We start from the raw sequence: 16,916 nt of genomic DNA, 5'->3' as shown, positions 1-16,916 counted from the left end.
TATTCTAAATAGCTGCATACTTAAAAAATGTTTCAATTAAAATTGAAAAAATGTAGATACAAAAAATTTAACTTAAAAAAAACACTCTAGGGATGACATTTTAATTTTTTAAGACAACTTATTTTGCAGGCATATTTTTTTATTTTTTTTTAACAGACTCTTTTGATACAGGAGAAAGTTCTTGCGTTTTATTCTATTTATTTTGCTGCATATTTATTTGTTCGTACTTTATAACTGTTTCTTTTAGACATATGATTTTCAATCTGGCAATCCTTATGTTGGAATTGGTATTTTGACAGTTGTCAGTTCATTATGCTCATTTTGGTTATTATCAAAATATGGTTTCGCTTCGCGAGGAACAACAAAACAATCAATTTATGGAAGGAAAAGGAACATTTTGGAAAGCACATTGCTTTTTTGTTAGGTCATGTGAAGTTAACTGCTTACACAAATAAACCCGAGACGACTGGACGATTTTTTTGAGCCAGCTGCTACAAGTTGCCAGAAATCATTTATAAAACATAACAACAAACCCTTATCTTTATATTAAGGGTACTTTCTTGGCCATAATATTAATTTGGTTAAAAAACCAATTTAAATTTATCCGCATTTTATTTATCGGATTATGTGATAGGTATGAGTATTTTAGATTTGTGTTTGTAATTAAAAAAATTGTAAGCTCTGTTCAATTCCAATTGACCAGGATCTTACGAGAATCAAACAGATCCTTTTTTAGAAATAGATAACAAACAAACCTAAATGACAAGTATATGTCAAAATATAGGTTTACAAGAAATAGCTTTAGGTTGGAACTCATTTCAACTGATTAATACCTAAAAAGGATACTTTATTATTAGTTAATATCAGTAAAAAAAAAAGAGATTATAGGTTATTTTAGTTAGTACGTGGGATTATCATGCCAGAGGTCTTGGACTCGATCCCTGCCTGTGCCATCTAAAAGTTTTTTTGTTCAGGGGGACTGCATATAATTGACAAATCCTCCAAGAGCAATTATTCTTGTCATAAAAAGCGCTTTCTCAAATTAGCCATTCGTATTTACCTTAAGACTGTAGGTCCCCTCAATCTCTGACAGTATTACTCACACACAGGAATGGTTGAGAGTAGAAAGCCAATAGGCCAGGCCTTAGTTCTTAATGGACTATTGCGCCTCCTAATTTATTATCTCCAATGGATATGACTCATTACAAAAGTTAGTAATATCAAAGGGTTCAGGCGAGGGCAATGGCAATGGCATAGTCATTATAAAACATAGGCTCTCATCCATCACTGAAATCAAGCAACACTGAGCACTGTTAGTAGAATATTGTTGAACCATCTTAAACCTACAAATAGTTCCTATCATGTTTTTTCTTTATGTTGCTTGTTCTTCCTCCTTCTGTCTTGTATTGATGTATGGTGTTGTATATCTGATAATCACGATAGATAACGAAATCAATAATTTTCAATCTGTTTATGGTGTATCGTAATATTGGGCCTCTTCTTGGACGTGTTGCTTTTGAAGTTTGACTTTTACAAATAAATACAACTAAAACATTTATTTATTTTCTATCTGAATTCGATAAAGCGTGTTCATAGATCTCGATCGTCGTCTCCACTCCCATCCGATCCGATGCCCCAACCTGCTCTTGTAATCGGGGTACAACGCCAACTCTTCCCTTTGGACAGATCTTTCTTTTTGAAACGTCAGTTTGTGTAATGACAACAAGACGTGTATTCTTCTTTTTCATTTTTTACAGCTGATTGTGTTTAGCCTTCAACAGAAGATATCAAGCAAAATAAATAAAACTGAGGAATTATTCAAGCGATATTATACACATAATTGATAAAGTGATGGAATCACAAGATGTAAACATAAGCTTCCTACAGGGATTGTATATAGGAATCTACAGTGATCAAATGCAACAGGTAAGTCCATTATAGGTTCTTTAATTTATTATCAATATTTTTGTCCAGACAAATCCACAAAAACATATCTTGGGGCCGTGACTTGCTATAAATAAAACATTTAATTCTGAACTTGATTTGGTCTTATCTACTCGCGGCGAGTTAGATTGCTAATAATTACTATTAGATCTAAGATACTATACACATGACATCACTGATTGTCAAACTTTTTAGTGTTTCATGGTTTGAATAATGGAAATAATAAATCAGTCTTATAAATTCTCTTGAGTCGCGCGGTTCTGTAAAAATAGAGTTAATCAAATACAATCATGCTGGACGCACTTGGTGACTTATTGAATCCTTATAGCGAGTTAATTGGAGCTGCGGCTGGATTAGTTGCTACTCTTCAATCGGTGTCTGGAGCGGTTTTCTTAAATGACATTCGCAAAAGAGGATCTGCTGATGGATTTGATCCGATGCCTTTCATTGGAGGTATCGTAATGTAAGTACATACATATTTTTATTTAACCTATCTAATCATTTGTGTCTATTTGTGTGTAACTTATTTTGTTGTGATAAAATTATCGAAAAACGTTATTCATAGTTTTTTTTTGCGTAGTAATTTTTTAATGATCATTCGCCGTGACCAAGCACATTTATTAAAACAAATTACTAGATAAACACAAGTAACTTGGGATATCTACATTCTTTATTATTAGGCACATTTAATGAGTTCACGTACCTTTAATTAAAAATTAAAAAAGCGATTGGTAATTTTGTTAAGAGTTATAAATTATGATAGTGTTTACTTTGAGAAAATAATTGTATACAGGAAAATAAAAATACTCAGTTATCAAAATGAAGAAGTAGGAGCTTAAAGATAACATCAGGCTAGTAGATTTATATTAAATGCCTTATACCTACCTAATAAACTATTAATTGTTGCAATCTAATTTCACAATAATAAATGCAATAGGAAATCATATTTTGTAATTTAGTTAAACTCTCATAACAATTAGAGGATTTCATAAAAATGATTTGTATAATTAATTAGACGTTCTAAATCAATCAAAACAATTGAACACCACCTTCAACTACTATTTGGGGTTATCTAAAAAAATAAAATGATAAACTCAAAACTACTCGCTTACAAATTATTAGCACACAGAAAATGACCTTAAATCTAATGCAGATAGTTTCTGGATATTCATAAATTGTGAAAGAATACTATTGGCAACATAAATACTTTGTCATCGTCAACTAGCCATGAGCATAAGATTGGGCAGGTTCAGGCAACATAAAGGACTTGATTTGCAGTCAACTTCATTCTGTGAACGTACATTTTGACCAAGGCAACTAGATAGTTTTCCAAGTGGCATGAATTACAATTTCAGAACTTTACTTCACAAACCCCTTCTTTAAGTTCATAGTACAAGAACTACCAAACACATTATTGTATACAAAACACTCCTCAGACAAGCTACAAGTCCATTACGATTTGTCTTCTGTATTGTAAAGAAATATTACTTATCTCTTTTTTAAATTGACAAGGAGCCCTTTTACAGAATACATTAAATTGAATTGTGCAGAAAATAAATAAATTATAAAGTAGTAAAGCTCAGCTTTCACTTGAATGAAAAAATATGATCAGTTGTCATTTTGACATAAGTTGACTTGACTTGATAGTTAGGGAAATTTTTCTTGACTAACTTTCCAATAAAGTTGCCTTATTTGGCAGCTGGCCAATCAGATACTAGAAACTTGCCTTGCTTTCAAGTCCCTTATGTCGCCTGAACCTGCCCATTATCGCAAATATTATTGCAAACTTCTACAAAGAAGCTTTCATAGATACAAACGACGGCAACAAATCTGACTCTTCTTCTTCTGAAGTAAATTTTCCTCACTTGCACCGAGTGTCATGAAATTGAATCAGGGTTTAGGCCAGGCCCTGAAGGTGTATCATCTTACTTACTCAAGGTGGCGCTACAGTCCTGTGTGAACTAGGACCTTTCCCAACAAACTTCTCCATCTAGCTCGGTCCCTAGCTAGATGTCTCCAGTTTCGCACTCCAAGTTGGGTGAGGTCACTTTCCACTTGTGCGAGCCACCTGATCCGGGGCTGACCTGTGGGTGTGGATTCGAAGACTTTCCGGACCGGAGCATTGGTTTCCATGCGCTCTACGTGACCCAGCCATCTTAGTCGTTGGAGTTTTACCCTTCTGGCTAAGTCTACGTCGCTGTACAGCCCGTACAGCTCGTCGTTCCTTCTTCTTCACTCCCCTTCGATGCATACGGGACCGTAGATCACACCAAGAACTTTTCTCTCGAACCGACCCAAGGTGCTTTCATCCACTTTTGTCATAGTGCATGCTTCTGCACTGCATATCAAGACGGGGATAATAAGGGTCTTATATAGCAACACTTTGGTCCTTCGAGAAACGACTTTTCCACTCAATTGCTTTCTTAGCCCAAATAAACAGCTGTTGGCAAGAGTTATTCTTCGTTTGATCTCAGCGCTGGTGTTGTTTTCTGCGTTTACAGCGGTGCCTAGGAAGACGAAGTCTTTGACTACCTCTAAGTTATGTCTGTCGATGGTGACGTTTTGACCAAAACGTTGGTGTTGTAGGTCCTTTCTTGACGACAGCATGTACCTTGTTTTGCCCCATTTACCTTTAAACACATTTTTGCCGTCTAACCTCAATACTTACAAAAGCCACATTGACATCACGCTGAGTTCTTCCGTTTATGTCAATGTCTTCAGCATATGGTATTAATTAGACAGACTTTTGGAAAATAGTGCCTCTAGTGTTGACGTGTGAGCTCTGCACTATTCTTTCAAGCACGATGTTAAAAAAATCACATGACAGCGCATCACCTTGTCTGAAACCTTTTTTGACATCGAAAGGTTCTGTTAAGTTGTTTCCAACATTCATGGAGCAGCGTGAATTCTCCGTGGTCAACTAGACACGGTTCCATGATCTACTAATGTGAATATTTGATCGACTGTGGACATTCCTGGTCTAAAACAACACTGATAAGGACCTATCAGGTTGTTGACGATGGGCTTAAGACATGCACATATTACGGCAGAGAAGATTTTATAGGCGATTTTAAGTAGACTGATTCCTCTATAGTTGGTGCAGTTTAGAGAGTCTCCTTTTTTCAGGATTGGACAAACAATACTCAGGTTCAATTCATCGGGCATGCTTTCTTCTGACCATATCTTACAGATAAGTTGGTACATGCTCCTAACCAAATTAACCAACTGCTTAAAAAAGCTTAACATTTAAGCTATCTGTTCCTGCATCTTTGTTTGACTTCTGGTTGGTAATTGCAATCTTTACTTCGTCTTAGTCGGGAGGACGGGATTGTTGGCTTTCGTTTTCTATGTTGAATGGATCATCCTGCCTGACAGCAGAATTCGGTTCGTCGTCGCCGTAATACAGTCTGTAGAAGTAGTCGAAGGTGTATCATCATCTTTCTTTAAAAAATGTGTGTTTAATTATTATATGTGTTATGTATTCTCTTTAATGTATTAATGTGCTTTCCCTTCATTGTATTTCAATTATATATGATAATCAGCATGATTTAGTGAAAAAAGGACATCTACAGTTACTAATTTATTTATATCCACGTCCTTTTTACAAGTCGATTTTTTTTTTACTGATTTTAATAAAGTTGTGTCACAATACATTAATTTTAAAGCTAAACAAGCAAGGTTTCAAAAACGATGTCTTAAAATTAGATCGGATCAAATTGTTGTAAATTCTGGCGTCCCTCAGGGAAGCCATTTAGGTCCAATTTTATTTCTGAATGACCTCGTTTCGATCATTAAAAATTCGTAAGCCATTATTTATCATCTTCTGACTGTTTACTTTTGCAAGAAAACTTGTTAATTAAATTAAATTAGGTAGCCCAACAGTCCGTTGAGAACTAGGGCCTAGTGACTTACAAGTCTCAACCGTTCCTGTGTGCGAGTAATTATGTCAGGAATGGAGGTGTCCTACATTTTTAAGCCGAATCCGAACGGATAATTTGAGAAAGCACTTTGTCATGACAAGAATTACTCTTGGAGAATTTGTCAATTCCTCGCCATATGCAGTATCCGTAAAGAACTTAAGATGGAACAGGCAGGGATTGAACCCAAGACCTCTAGCATGACAGTCCAATGCACTAACCAGCCACGGGCACTACGAAGACTTGTTAATATTTAGGGAAAATCGTCTAGTTTTATGTGTTGACAACTGTAAAACCATGAGCTTAGATGACAAAAAAGTTTCCTTCGATTTAAATTATATGTACTTTTAATACTTAAACGTACAAATGCATAAAATTACCCTAAAAAATATGCAAAATTTAAAAATCATATGCAAAAATTAAGTCAATAATGAATAGAAGCTGATAGACTATCCGGAGTATCATGCATAGTTTCAGGGAATGCCTAGCTTTGAAAAGCATACCGTACCGTACTCGGATCTTTGATGCTCGTGAATGCAATCACATTGGTTCATAAAATCAAAGCAAATCAAAAGATTACATCAATGCAACGTGCTCCTGAAGTGGGAAAGGAAAACGCCATAGGGAAGTTTCACTTGGCCCTTTATAACAATCGAGGTTTAAGACGAAAGCCCATGTTTTAAAAGTAAATCAAAAACGCAATTTGAATAAGTTATCGAATACAAAGACAAGGTAAAGAATTTCTGGGTTAACGTGGTCGGTCTTTTGCCGACGATCTGGTTCAATATTTGTTCGCTTTGTTGGCCGCATAACTGTGTGCAGAAAGTCTAGCACGGCTCTCATTCGTCTAAAACTTGAATATATTTCACATATTTAGGTAGAACCCCCTAAAACAAGTTTAAGTCTTTTAAAAAGGATACAAAAAAGAGCTTTGAAATGATAAGCGATAAAACTATTTATAACCGAAACCTTGAAAACCGCCGCAATGTTTCATGATTTTTGTTGTTTTACCGGTATTTAAACAAACAATATTCAGTCCAGTTAGCCAGTTGCATTCCCCTTCTCAAATTCAGCCATAATACTCTACTCACCCTTCTATTAATGTTTATCAGTTTAACCCTGAGCTCAATTTCGGACGTACCGTCAAGTATAGATATTAATTTTCCCTATCATTTTGATATTGAAAACTTTAAGACCAATGTGCACCGGTATTTGCTTCCTAATCCTTCCCTAATTTCCTAAAGCTCGCACTGTGGTTAAACTTTAACCCTTTCGGTACGCTATTCAGGTGATGAAGTTACAGAAATTTTTTATTTCAGAATTTGTTAAGGGGCTGTTCATGAGTATAATTCATGTAAAAAAATACATTTTTTATGGGCGTGACCAGGGGGCGTTGGTACATATGTGTACCATTCGGATAGTTTCGTGGTACAATTAAATACCATTTGGCCTGTATAACACAAAATACAACACAGTCGTAATTTTGGGAATGAACACATAAACTTTATTCTTTTTCTAAAAACAAGATAATAAAAACAAAAATACTGTTGATTATTTTAAATAAGATAATATGAATCGGTCCATAAATATATTTAAAAGTATGATATGGTGCAAAACAATGTTTACATAATGGAATTTCGCATTCCTTGCATATTGCTTTGGTACGCGTTTGTTTTTTAGACTTCGCACATTTTACGCAACGTCGTCTGGAAGTGCCTTCGATTGACAGATGTCGAGAACCTACTCCTATCGCTGGCTGACGATCTCGATGGGTCGATCTTCGTACCGCTGTTTTTTCGAGCCCTTGAGCAACCAAGGCCTCTGATAAATTTACCAAAAAAGTTTTGAATGGAATTTTTTGTCGATTCATTTCTGAGTGAATAACCCATGCGTTCACTGCTGCCATCATTATCAGCCGGTAAAAAACCTTCTTCCACCATTTATCAGATTTTCGGTCGTGTTCATAGAGGCCGCTCATTTGATCTGCCAGATCAACGCCTCCCATTATCTCTCTATAAAACTTTATCATTTTCGGGCAAGGAACTTGAATTTTTTCACCGGTCCTCAAGGTTTTTGTAACAACTTCCATATCATTGTTATGGCAGTTACTAAGCACTATAACCTCTTTGGTATCTTGCCATTTCACGCATAAAAGCCCACCTGAAGATCCTTTGAACTCAGCCTCTCCCCTTTGCAATTTTCTTCCAAATTTGGGAACGTTTTTTCGATTGGACATAATGGTTCCCACCGATGGATATCCAATAGATTCCAATTATTTGACCGATGTGAAAAAGCGGTCAAAACATAGGTTTACATCTACTTCATTTATCGTGCTAGCTTATTTATGTATGACTCTCTCGCCAAAAGTTCCTTCAAGTGCTTCTAACTCTTTTCCGCTGTAAATGTTAAAATCATACGGGTACCCAGTTAGGGCATGTACTGTTTAAGGTTACTGCGCCCTTTGAATTTAGTCATTGACTCGTCGATGCTCTGATACGCGCTATCTTGTATGCAGTTTTGAAAGGTTTTTTTCAAGCATTCAACTAGATCATTGACATAGTAAGTCTTACAACAGTCAGCTGGCTTTTCGGGTGGCGAGAAATACATTTTTGATGTAATCATGAGGAACCGATCGCGAGTTATACCGTTTCTTACTGCTTGGTTTCCCAGCGATAAATGCGTTGACTAATAATCCTTTAGGCTTGGCACCCGGTTGTCGCACATTGTAAACAAACAACCAATGATTACTTCTATTTCATCAGCGCTGGCGCTGGTTGGATCCATAGTCTTGCAGCGTTTATTTTTTGATGATCTGCGATGAATATCCAAGCGTTCGTTTGTGTACTGTGCAATATATATGTAGACAGATCTTGGCCAAAGTTTGTGGAAAATTCGAAGGATTGAGAACGATCGGTAAATGGTCTGTAATATATTTCATGGTCGTGAGGGAAAAACTGTTTTTTTTTGGAACAAATACACCAGTGACTATAGTCCAAATTACATCCCCAGCTTGTGTATCACCTGTAGAACCGGCTTCACGATGATTGCTACTACCGATTTCAGGAACAGATATCCTGAATCTTCTCCAGATCTTGAATCCTGTTCGTCTTCTGTTTCGGATCCATCACTTGGATCTGGTCGAAACGAATCGTCACTATCAGAAGAAAATTCTGCTCCACCCGAATTTTCTCCTTCATCATTCAATAATCTTTCAATTTCTTTGTTGTCCATTGAAGTCTAAGAACGAAAGTAGTATAATACAGTAGCCAAAAATTCCGAACGGTACTTATAAGTACCAACATACAGGACGAATGGTACACTATTGTACCATGCACTTTTATTTGATGATTATTATTCTATTTTGATCCAAATCACTTACCTTTTATGATATTATCGCACTTTATAAATGTATGATGTATGTAATCATAGTTTTTACCCAAAATATTTGATTTGAATGCACTAAACTACAAAAAAAAGAACACAAGCTCGAGTTTCTGGCCTTACGTGTGAGTAAAAACTTTCGAATGAAATAATGTACAGTAACTGAAATTTCAAAAAGCCGTAATATTTTGTTCGCAAAATACTCACTGACGACCTGGCCAAATTTTAGTTTGATTATGGGGGCCCTGCGAAATTTAAGGCATGTTTGAACTTTATATGGTACATATGTGTACCGTGCGTCACGAAAGGGTTAAACATGTTAAGGGTACTAATAACTCTTTGAGTGTGCGGTAATTATTAAAAAAACTCATGGATGCAAAGTAACCAACAAATTGATACAATATAATATGCAAAAAGCTGTTATTAAAGGGCTTGATTAAGTTCATAATTTGTCAATGGGTTTATACTTTTTTTTTTTAAATATGCTAATAATTTGGTACGCAAGGATAAGTACTTTTTTGTTAGCAACTTTGCTGATAAATTTTGCTTAATTTTTTTAATAAATTAATGCAACCACCACTAAAAAAATAAATAACTACCATCTTTGCAAAGGTTAAAAAAAACTATGTTTAGAAATTGTTGCCAGTAATTAAGTGCGACACTGTAGTCATAATTTATTATATTTTTGATTTTCAATAACATAAATAACATTTCCAACATAAAATTAAAGAGATATTAATATAAAATGTTCATTACTTTCCTGTTTAAATTTTTGCTCTCCATTTTGCATACTAAATTATTGAAAGTTGTAAGAAAGACCTTTAAAAATAAAGTAACTAAATCAAGCAATTTGTCCGATGCTTCGACCAGCAAATAAACTTCGACCTAATAAATATACTGCAATCATTTACTATGGGGAAAACATAAAACTGTTAACTTTATAAAATATCTGCAAACACATAATGAAGTGCTTTAAACATTCGCTTTATAATTAATTTCTATAGGTACCTACATTTAAATTAATTGAGACCTGTTGAGTTCTATTATGGTTTTCTTAAAAAACGGCTATTAGCAAAGCAAAGGTGTCGAAGCCAAAATCCAAAGTTAGATACTTTGTAAATAGTTTAGTGAATATCGTTCACCAGGTACATCTGAGCCAATAAATATCAAATCAACCTTATCCTAAAGGCTAACTAATTTCTGTTTCTTTACGATGTGTGTAAAATTCCATTTAAATTATAGTGTAACAAAAATCTTAACCTAACGTTTTTTTCTTCTTACAGTACGATCCTTGCCCTCAAGCTTTCCCTAATCCTTGGGGCTAGTGCTATGATTAGGACCAACATAATTGGATTGGTTATTAACGTTATATACATGTCATTTTTCTACGCATATACTTCTAAAGAAGCACGTCCAAAAATTTGGAAACAAATGGGAATCGGTGCTGCGTTTGCATTTACATGTGTCACCTACGCAACATTCGAAGACCCTGAGAAAATTGAAGCACGTTTTGGTATGCTCATCACAGCTATGTTTGTTGTTTTAATTGGAGCTCCGTTGTTGAAGATGGGAGAAATTATTAAAAAGAAGAGTGCTGAAAACCTTCCGTTCCCCATGATTCTTACTGGAACGCTGATGGGAGTTCTATGGCTTACTTATGCCATTTCTATTAAGAACAGAACTGTTATCGTAAGTATTAAATGTGATTTTGTATTTTTACAATATTTAATTTAATTTTGTTTTATATTAATTTTTAGTATCAAAACGGATTTATGCTGATTTTAAGTTTACCTCAGTTGATTCTATGCTTGATTTACCCAAGGACACCTACCAAAGTGAAAGCTTCAGATAAAGAGACTAAGAAAGACTAAAAATGTTTAAATATGCTTTTCGTAAGAACGTAGTTAATTTGTACATATCATGTATTAATATCAAACTCATAATCAGAATAAACATTAATAACAAAGATTCTATTCTATATAATAAAATATACAGTTTTTACAACACAAGACCCTTACAGTTAATTTGAGTATGTTTAATGCCGCTTCTATTATAAGTTTTTACAAACCATTGATGGTTAGTTAATAGTTGGGAAATTTCTGCTGATTAATTAAAATGCTTGCTTCTCATAACAATGCGAAAAAGATAGTTGTTATTAGGCATGTACCATCAACTGAGCGCTCAGTGAGCGTCAGATTGACGGAGGCAGAATCGTTTTGTGGGACAAGAATCTCCGTGCAAACATAACCTGTCAAAAACATGTTGTCAATTGTAGTTTTTGATGTGAATTTATTTAGTTTTAATAACGCAGACATGGGTCTTAGATTCTGTGTTGCATGTTTAGTTTTAGCCTATATTGTTAACCATTTGGTTGATGCATCGAAAAGATGTGGGCGAATAGATAAATTAAGCAAGAATTGATTGATGATCTGGAGCCACTGATGATATTTTTTTTTCTACGAAAAGCAATCCTTTGCTTTTAGAATAGTTAAATAAGGGTTTCACCTTGGATTGGTAGGTAGTAAACTTCAAATTTGTTTAAAGTTTTATTTTCGTTTTTCACACATTAGGTTATAAAATTTCTTGTTGTCTTGACCGCCAAAAGTCGCAAAACCGCTTTTTTGTGATAACCTCTGTTCTAAAATGTATCATGGTCTTAACACCTTTACCAAAATTGTCAGGCATGCTTAGGTTAGGTTAGAGTAGTTGTCCAAGATGAAGTAGTACACAACTAGGCCAGTTTAATGGCCCATTGTGATACCATATGAGGCTTAAATCTTTCTTCTAGGCTCAATGAAACCAGTCATTAACATTAATCATTACCTTAACATCAATGAGATCCTTTAGATCGTTATAGAAGAATTCTCGTTGGTAATTCTTCTGTTTTTGAGCTAGAGCAGGGTATGTACAGAGGAGGTGAAAAACTGTTTCCTCCTCTTCCTAATTAATACAGCTTCTTCAAAATAAATTCATTTAAGAATACGCGTGTCGTGCTTAATGAGATGCGTCATTCGCTGCAATTGAATGGAGAGGTTGCTGGCTAAAGGATAAACACAAATAAGACCAAAGTAATGACCACGGCCAAAGCACACAAGTTGAAACTCTTCGAATCGAACGATAAATCAGTGCTGTTATATGCTTCTGAAACATGCAAATGCTTTGCCAACATCCGAGCAGACTACAAGCTTTCTTTAACCGTCTGCGCCGGGGGCCACAAATAATATCTAACGCTGAGCTGTGGAATAGGACTGGACAGAAAAAATTGGACGTAGACATCATGCAACGGAAGTGGCGTTGGATGAGCCATACACTGAGGAAACCTGACGAGAATATAGCAAAACAATCCGTTCAATGGAATCCCCAGGGTTATAGACGCGTTGGAAGACCAAAGATAACTTCGAGGTCATCTGTTCAGTTATGACACCGATTGTCGAGTCTATATGCGATCTGCTTAGAGATAACAAGCACCTTGATCGATGTTTGCCTTTTCTATAACATCTTGCATTATAGCAGTAGTTTATATGTAGCAATTGGTATTCTAGCATTAGCCAAAGGCCAAACGTGTTAGAATGGGTTCTACTGTACCTGGCGAGTTCATCTGAATTAAAATTTCCTAGAATGTCTCTATGGTCCAACACTCAGCAATGTGAATATTAAACTGTTGTGCCATCTCCACCAACCCATGAGAGCGTGCGAAGCGTTCCGCTTAAACATAGGGAAGCTGGACTTTGGACTTTATTTAGACCGAACAGCTTTCAGTCCTAGGTATGTGCATTACAAACCACTTATTATGGTGTGATCACATATTTGACATCGCCAAAAATGCTGCTAATTGTTTATGTTTTCTCCGAAGATGCAAGAAGTTTTTTACCCCTTCTGATCTGGCTATAATCTATAAAGCCTATATTCGTCCGAAAGTCGAATACAATTCCCATATCTGAACAGGTCTTCCTATAACCTACTTGAGTCTTTTAGATAGAATTCAAAAGAGCGCTTTAAAAATGATAGGTGACCGTTGTTTAACTGAAACTTTTGTATCTCTCGAGCACCTTCGTAAGGTTTCATGCCTGTTATTAGTTTATCGCTCTTATGAAATAGCCAGTTCCATTCCTCCCTTCAAACAATTTAACCGTAATACCCGTTCTTCTGGGAATGCTCATCAGTTTACCCTGGAGCCCAATTTCGGACGTACTGTAAAGTAAAGAGATTCTTTCTTAAGTGGCACTACACGATTGTGGAATGCTTTACCAGACTGAATGTTTACCATTCATTACAATGTGCAGACATTTAAAACCAATGCGCATTGTGATTAATCATCATAAGGGTGTTCATATCCCCTTGAGTGCCCGTATAACATAAAAAAACATGTCGTGGCTTATAGTGCTAGAGAAGAGAGCTACAGTAGCTTTTTTTTTGTAAATTGCGTTTCCAATTTAGTGTTTTGTCTAAAAGAAGACCCAGGTACTTAGCCTCGTGTGAGAACTTGAATTGGATTTCTTTAAACAGCCTCTCCAGCCAAAGCCGAATCTCTTGAGCTACTGATGAAGACGCACTTTCCTGGTTGCGAGAGTGATAACCCCGAATCATTTGAAACCACAGAGCTAAACGTAGCTCATAAGCCCTATTTATGACCAATTGTAATGTGTAGAAGACTTCATTCGAGAATGGATTATTTCCATGCTCAGTGGTAGGAAGATTCGAGCGATACAATCGCAACAAAACACGTGAGTAGGGGAACATCCCAGGGTGGTGGTCTTTCGCCTCTTCTATGGCATCTGGTCATGGATACAATTCTCGTTAAATTAGAGAGATGTGGAGTGAAGGCGGTAGCCTACGCGGATGATTTGGTGCTATTGGTGTCTTGAAAGTACACCTCTGTGATTAGTGAAATCACAGAGTCAGCTTTGAAGAAAGTTAGCAACTGGGCCACGAGTTGTGGACTAGGAGTTAGCCAAAGTAAGAAAGTTTTGCTGCAGGCGTAGAAGGCAACACAGGCCTTCTTAACCCGTACTTCAATATTTAGTTTCCAAAAAGTGGGGACTTCAGTCGAAGATGATTTTATGGACGTACACAGCCGTAGTACGCCCAATCTTAACATATGGTTCGATTGTGTGGTGACCTGCTCTTAGTAAAGCCTATAATATTAATAAGCTAAAGAAGGTTCAGAGAACAGATTGCGTGGGCATCACAGGGGCCATGCGTACTTGCCCAACAGACGCCTTAAACGTTATTTTGGATCTTCTACCAATCGACCTTTTTATTAAATACATAGTTTCCTGCAGCGCTATTAGGCTGAAGGAATCAAATAGCTGGTTGTCAAAAACTTATGGTCACTACGAAATTGATTCCCTCAGATATTATCTTGGTAGACACTGACTACTGCATTCCTACTTTGAACCTTAGTAAGGGTTTTAAGGTTTTTTCCCATCGAGAGAAGATTGGGAGGATGACATCGTGTCGATAGGTTTCGACACAACCATCTTTACTGATAGCTCAAAGATGGAGTGCGGAGTTGGTTCTGGGATCTTTTCTGAGTCCTTAAATGTAGCCAAATCCCTTAGGCTTTCTGACTTTGCTAGCGTTTTTCAGGCTGAACTGCTGGCAATAAGGGAAGCATGTAAGATACTTAAACAAAACCCAAACCAAAACCGAAATGTGGCTATCTTTACAGACAATCAGGCAGCTGTCAAAGCCATTAACTCGGCCATATCCTCATCTAAATTGGTCCAGCAATGTCGCGATGAGCTTGCGAACCTGAATACTAACCTTGGTGTCACCCTGTTCTGGGTTCGTGGTATCGTGGGAAATGAACGGGCTGACGAGCTAGCCAGGCAAGGATCGGCCCTTCATAGCTCACTTGCGGAAATGGTTAACATTCCTCTTGGTGCTATGAAGGGTAAAATCTTTTCTATCTACCAAACTGAATCAAACCGAAGGTGGAACAATTTACCCAACTGCATTATATCTAGGAAGATATGGCCCACCTATAACAAAACCCGTACAAACGATCTTCTATGCAGGCCAAGGCAAGACATAGCCAGGATTGTTGCGGTTTGTACCGGACATTGGCCTATAGGAGTTCATGCAGAGAAGTTGAGTATCTCTTACAACACCTTTTGCCGTAGCTGTAGTGACCAAAGGGAAAGTGAAACCATAATCCATTTCCTCTGCAAATGTCCTGCTTTGGCAAACACCAGAATGAAATGCTTTGGAAAAGCATTCTTTCAAGAACTTGTTGAGCTATCTGAGACAAAGATTTAGAGACCTAATCTTTTTTCTCAGTGCGACAAAATGGCTCTAACATAATCGCTATGAAGCTTTTCTAAATCTATCCCTTTCAATCAAAGGTCAAACGAGTTTTTGGTATCAAAACGGCGCACTACAGCGCTAATTGGATCTCAGGCTAGGTTGCCTTGAGATCGCCATTTCTACCTACCTACCTACCTGGGTCAACATATGGATTTTTTTATTTCCTCGTATAAGTATAAGTTTGTCTAAGTCACTTTGTAAGAGTTCTATATTATAGGATGGGTTACGATGCTTTCCTCAAAACCGCTATAGCAACGGCATCCGCATAGGCCATCACTCTGAAACCCTCCCCGTCCAGACCAGTTAGGATTTGATTTACCACCAGGTTCCAAAGTAGATGGGATAAAACATGATCTTCCGATGTCACTTTACTAACGAACTTTCTATAGCAGAAGAGTTGCCTATTTTGAGTAAATTATTCTGCTAGTCAGCATTAAATGAATTAACTCCTCAAGCAAACTTCCTGCGTTTAGGGACTGATGTTAGTGCAGATGTTTCACTTTGTTCTACCAATTTTCTTCTACAGTAGGTATGTTGATACATTGACAGAAGTCAATACTTGCCTTAAATGGATATCAATCAATCTTTCTAAGTTCTAAAGAAAAATTGATAACAGACTTTTAGGTTGTATATCTTTGGGTTGACTTACGAGCATTTACCTGTTTTGAGTATAAAAACAACTTTAACTCCTCTCCATGTCGAGGGAATATGGTCAAGATATAAACCGTTGTTAAAAAATGCCTCAATGATTGGTGCAATGATGAGGCTTATAATACCATCTGGTCTTGCAGATTTAAATGTTTTAAAGTTGTTGAGTGTCCATTGTAGCTTGTCGCTTGTGATCAGCCCTTGTTTTCTGTTTACTATCCCTCATTTCCCTTTTCCGTCTAACTTCATTGGATTTAAACTAAATTTCATACCTGTTATATAATTTTGAAAATATGCTGCAAAAACTGCACTTCAAATTTTATTTTAAATTAAACTTGGAAGTAATTTTACGCAAATATGGTATCGAGATTTTCTTGTTTGTCGTTAATATAAGAAAACATTTTAAATTCAAAAAAGCTGAATTTAAAGACCACCCTTATATACATGATATTTTTCTTTCAAAATAGTTCCTGTGTTTTCCACATTTCTGGGCTTAAACTTTCTTTTCTTTTATATAGACTCAACATTTCTCAAAACGATTATATTTACTACATCTATCTATTTTAGACGTTTAATATTTGCTTTCGTATCGACCTTATCAAACCTTATCTCATATTAGTTTAGAATAAAAGATTGCTAATATCTATAATTTTTTTCCTGATAATATGATCCATGATTGTATTAATGGTTTTCACATCAAATTAATTGTTTTCTATG

The 16,916-nt window shown here is 36.1% G+C and overlaps 1 protein-coding gene across 1 annotated transcript; it reads left to right on the top strand.

Moving 5' to 3' along the window:
* Positions 1-2,033: 2,033 nt before the first annotated feature.
* On the top strand, positions 2,034-11,251 carry LOC129940683 (sugar transporter SWEET1-like). Its single transcript, XM_056049093.1, has 3 exons — positions 2,034-2,407; positions 10,526-10,931; positions 11,000-11,251. Exons 1-3 carry the CDS (start codon positions 2,235-2,237, stop codon positions 11,111-11,113), a joined length of 693 nt encoding a protein of 230 aa, XP_055905068.1. The 5' UTR covers positions 2,034-2,234; the 3' UTR covers positions 11,114-11,251.
* Positions 11,252-16,916: the final 5,665 nt, after the last annotated feature.

The sequence above is a fragment of the Eupeodes corollae genome, chromosome 1 (assembly GCF_945859685.1).
Source record: "Eupeodes corollae chromosome 1, idEupCoro1.1, whole genome shotgun sequence".
In the NCBI taxonomy this organism is placed as follows: domain Eukaryota; kingdom Metazoa; phylum Arthropoda; class Insecta; order Diptera; family Syrphidae; genus Eupeodes; species Eupeodes corollae.
This window is presented reverse-complemented; position numbering and strand designations above follow the sequence as displayed.

Excerpts from the sequence above, each read along its gene's own strand:
- LOC129940683 (XM_056049093.1), top strand. The coding sequence starts at position 2,235 with ATGCTGGACGCACTTGGTGACTTATTGAATCCTTATAGCGAGTTAATT. Across the intron at positions 2,408-10,525 it reads TTCATTGGAGGTATCGTAAT|TACGATCCTTGCCCTCAAGC; the intron begins GTAAGTACATAC and ends TTCTTCTTACAG. Across the intron at positions 10,932-10,999 it reads TTAAGAACAGAACTGTTATC|TATCAAAACGGATTTATGCT; the intron begins GTAAGTATTAAA and ends ATTAATTTTTAG.